Raw genomic sequence first — 5000 nt, 5'->3', positions numbered from 1 at the left:
CTCTCTCTCTCTCTCTCTCTCTCTCTCTCTCTCTCTCTCTCTCTCTCTCTCTCTCTCTCTCTCTCTCTCTCTCTCTCTCTCTCTCTCTCTCTCTCTCTCTCTCTCTCTCTCTCTCTCTCTCTCTCTCTCTCTCTCTCTCTCTCTCTCTCTCGAACGGCAGATGACCTCGGTTGGATCTCGCAAGATGGCAAGCAAGAGAAAATATATGAAGTTCTATCCTTCTTCGCTTTTGTCTACATTTTCTTTGATTTGTCACTGCGACACTCTGGGTTTTGAGTTCAACTTATAACCAAGAAGGTACGGGATCGATGCCTAACGTTAATACATCAAGGAGATGCCAAGATAAGAGAGAGGGAAGAGGGTAGAGGGGAGTGGAGTATGTAGGTGATGGAATGGGAAGGAGTGGTATATTTGCTTTTGTCTTTTGGCTACCTCACTTGTATTGGGGATCATGTGTTTGGATACTCATTCACCTTCGTGCCTCTGGTTTTGTTGTACAGGGAGGCTAGACACTTCGTATGGTGCTTGGCCTCTTGTACCAGAAGATCTTCGTATAGTTTACCTACCAGTGGTATGTCCTCTACATTCAGGGCACGTTTGTTGGCATGAACATCAAGCTAAAAGGCGGAAGCCTCGTGCAGAGTCTCCTCATCTGCCTGTTTGTCACAAAAGAAACACTTATCAACTGAAAGTTGTGATCGTTCTAAACTATGACGGATGTACTTTCTTAGGAAATCTACAATGTGCTCACAGGAGGGTTTCCTTTTCTCGGATCAAAACATTTGGGTTTTGTTGCATATGAGTCTACACGAATCATGCCACATACATTGTCACGGATCCTCCCATGGAACAATCTTTTGTTCTCCAGTCCCTGAGTGAGGAGGCATGGGTTCGAATTTCACCTCTGCCTCCAAAACTTAGATGTGTAGTTCTAATTACATTATTGGGAAAGACAAAGTTTGAGTGTTGGAGAAGGAAAGGCTGAACAGTATTTTTTCTTTACTGATTCCAGTTGCCATACTGACATTGGTAAGAATATAACAAAAACGTTCCTCGTGTTGGATTTGGACCGACAAAGGAGGCCCCGGAGAGTCGCACTTTTCTCATTGTAGTCGAGAAATGCGCGATCTTTGGAGGACCCGTGACAATGGAGAATATATTGAGAGTTGGTCTGAAGGCATTTGAAGTTCTGCTTGTTTTATATACGTATATTCTAATATATATATATAATATATATATATATATATATATACAGTATATATATATATATATATATAATATATATATACATATATACAAATATATACATTTATATATGTATATATATATACATACACACACACACACACACACACACACACACACACACACACACACACACACACACAAATATATATATAAATATATATATATATAAAAATATATATATATATATATATATAAATACACACACTCACAACATACACACACACACAAACACACACACACACACACACACACACACACACACACACACACACACACACACACACATATATATATATATATATATATTGTTACATCTGCGATGTATACTTGCCAAATATGTAATTGTTATAATTTCGAGGAAATGTCATATTACGTGTGTTCGTATTGTGCTGCTTTGGTTATGTCCAAATATGTCACCATAAGGTATTTTCTTTATGTATTGTATGTATTTATTAATGTAACTATGGTATTAGTTTATAATGATATTGATTGTTTTTTTGGTAATATGTTGATTATTCAAGTGTCCATTGCGCAGGCGTCTCTGCTACGTCACAGGCCGTGACGTAAAAATATTTAGTTTGTATTTCCCGCTTAAACAATGTAGGCTCGTCAGGCTAGGTAAATCCCGCCCCCCTTGTAGTATCCAACGAGTCTATACGATTGTCCAGACCCTGCTTAAACCTACTACACGGGTCAGATTAAAAAATGCCAGCCTTGAGGTTAGTACACTTTTCCCTTGATATAGCAGCAAGCCAGATTTACTAGGACTTAGCTTTGTAGAGCCCTATATAAGTGAAGCGCGGAGTGAGTAGCATTGGGCTTAGGATTAGCTTATATTTCACGACTGGTGATCTGTGACCCGGTCTTACGTCTGTTCAACCCCGTTAAAACCTTCGAACTTGATTCTTTTGTGTAAAGTCAAATGTATGATCAGAAGTCAGATGTATTATGTAAAATCATGTTTGTTTAATTGTAATAGTGTCTTTGTTATATTATTTTCGTGTCATTTTACTTGTATTAACTTCATACTTATAATTTATTTAATTATATTTCTTTAAGTTAAGTTAGTTTGATTTTCTTTCCCCGATGTCCGACCGGGTGGCGACCTTATTCAATTCTTTTGACCGTTTGAACCCGTAATAGACATAGGGTCTAAAGGGTTCCCTTGATGTTACGAACTTCTGGCATTCACAAGGCCGGTGAACCTTTGGTACTTTAGAGAGGTTTGTAACATTAATTGGCGCCTCATTGCCAGGATTTAACGGTAAATTGGAAAGACGTTAGACGTGGATCAGTGATAATAGGTTTAAGGTAGGAAGATGCGGTTAACTAACGAAACCGAGGTAGATGAATTTGTACAAGGAAAACCCACAGATAAGGAAATTCAAGGTCTCACCATACCGGAATTGAAATTGATAGCACATTATTTTGGAGCTAGTTCGACCCACGGTCTAAATAAAGGAGAGTTAGTACAAATGGTAGTGGCAATGTTGCATGATCGAGACGAAAGTGTGCCGGCGAGAGATGAAGCGAGAGCGACAGAACAAGCTTCTGCCGGCTCAGCGAATTTAGATGATCGGGAAGGTAGTGACGCTGATGGTGAATCCCGGCACACCGAATCTCGATTAAGCGAGTTACAATTAAAGGCTAAATTAGAAATGCAGTGTCTTAAACTTAAATCTGAATTGCAAGAGAATGAACAAGTGCTACCAATTCCTCAAACCGTGAATGGGAGACCTGAGTTTGATGTAGTGCAGAATGCGAGGTTGCTTCCTGAGTTCGATGAATCCAATGTGGACCAGTACTTTAGAATTTTTGAAAGGATGGCTAAAGATTATTCATGGCCAAAGAAGTTTTGGCCTGCGCTGTTGCGGACTAACTTAAGAGGGAAGCCCTTGAGAGTATATGGCGCCCTAGAGGACGCACAGGCGAAGGACTATGACATGGTCAAGACGGCCATCCTTAGGGCATGTGAACTCGTAACCGAGTTATATAGGATAAAGTTTAGGAACCTAAGGAAACAACCTAACATCTCGCACGTGGAGTTTAGTAGAGAAAAGCGTTTATTGTGGGACCAGTGGTTAAGATCTAACAAGGTTAATAAAGATTTCGATAGACTGGCTGAACTGCTACTGGTAGAGGAGTATCTGAGATCCGTCCCTAAAGAGGTATCATTGTATCTTCAGGAAAAGGAAGTCTCCAAATTGGAGGAGGCCGCAGTTTTAGCGGATAAGTATGAATTGATAAGACCTGCAGGGAAGTTCTCGGTTACTCACAAGGGAAAAGGAGACCTGGCAATAAATAGGCAGAGAATCTCGCTCTCATCAGGTGGGTCACCTACCAAATCCATAGAAGTCAAGAAAGATGACTGTAGTAAGTCATCAATGATTAAGTCATGTTTCTATTGCGGAAGGGTAGGCCACCAAATGAGAGATTGTTGGAAGAGACGAAGAGAGATGGAAGGTGTCAAGCCCGTATCTTTAACAAATAAGGTTGAGAGTACCTCCACTAAGGGCAAGGCCCAGGGAGAGAGTGAAGCCAAAACAGTGGCATTGATGAGTTATATAGGTAACAACCCATCAGAGATGGATGGGGGTAAAGTAGATGAATTGGAGGGTAAACTTAAACCTCACTTAAAGGGATATCAGCCATTTTTATTCCAAGGCTGGATATCCATAGGAGGAGACCGGAAACGAGTCACCATCCTACGGGACTCGGGAGCCCTCCAGTCCCTAATACTGAGTAGTCTGGTGAGAACTCCAGTGGTTGGAGGGAGTGTAACGGTAAGTTCCCTAGGGGGCCTAGCCAAGGTACCTCTAGTATCCATAGACCTACAGTCGCCTCTCTACGAGGGACAGGCTATGGTAGGGATGGTAGATGAGTTACCAGTTGTAGGTGTGGATGTTATATTAGGAAATGATTTGGTTGGTGGGAAGATGTGTCCCACACCCATAGTTTCGGAGGTGCCGGTTGTTTCGGAAGAGACCGAGCAACTTGAGAGACAGCACCCGGGGTTATTTCCGGTTTGCGCTGTTACGAGGGCGATGGCAGCACAGAGGGAGTGGTCTAAGGACCAGGTGAGACCAGTAAGGGTCTCGAGTGGGGAAAACTGTGGAAAACCTGAATGTGAGGACAGTATGAACCCCGAGGAAGAACTCCCAAGTGAGGAAGCCCAGGTCGAAGCAGAGTTTGACCTGAAGCCTCTGTTCCAGGAGGAACAAGTAAGTGAAACCGATGTGTATGACTTGACTCGCTTGTTTATGGAAAAGAAACAGGCGGGCACAAGATGTCTCAGTGACTTGCAGAGTGTCGATACCGACTTACGGGAACTATATGAAAGGGTAGAGAGTGGTAGTGAACTATCAGAGGAGTATTACTTGGACAAGGGAGTACTATTCCGCCGATGGGTGGAAAGTACCTGCCCCACTGATGATGCAGTGTGGTCCGAGAGACGGCAAGTTATGTTGCCGAAGGTCTACCGGAAAGAAGTTCTGAGGCTAGGGCATGATAGTCCCCTTTCTGGACATTTGGGTGTACGCAAAACTTTAGACCGTATCTGGCAACATTTCTATTGGCCAGGGATTAGAAGGGATGTGGCACAGCACTGTCGTACTTGCCACACTTGCCAGTTGGTAGGAAAACCAAACCAACCTGTACCTGTAGCCCCTTTGAAACCAATCCCTGTAGGAGAGGAACCCTTTGCTAAGGTTATCGTGGATATAGTGGGACCGTTGCCTAAGACTGCTAGGGGA

The 5000-nt window shown here is 42.5% G+C and overlaps 1 protein-coding gene across 1 annotated transcript in view; it reads left to right on the top strand.

Moving 5' to 3' along the window:
• The first annotated feature begins 2567 nt into the window (after positions 1–2567).
• LOC143037340 (uncharacterized) overlaps positions 2568–5000 on the top strand; it is a 6204-nt gene continuing 3771 nt past the window's right edge. Inside the window, exons 1-2 of the mRNA XM_076205477.1 lie at positions 2568–3542; positions 3888–5000. The exon at positions 3888–5000 is cut by the window's right edge and continues 2016 nt beyond it. Coding sequence (XP_076061592.1) covers positions 2568–3542; positions 3888–5000 — 2088 coding nt within the window. The remainder of the gene's footprint in view (positions 3543–3887) is intronic.

Source organism: Oratosquilla oratoria, chromosome 22 (assembly GCF_046742065.1).
Source record: "Oratosquilla oratoria isolate Oo_2021 chromosome 22, ASM4674206v1, whole genome shotgun sequence".
NCBI classification, from domain to species: Eukaryota; Metazoa; Arthropoda; class Malacostraca; order Stomatopoda; family Squillidae; genus Oratosquilla; species Oratosquilla oratoria.
Note: the sequence above shows the minus strand (reverse complement) of the source record. Positions and strands in the feature narration are given on the sequence as shown.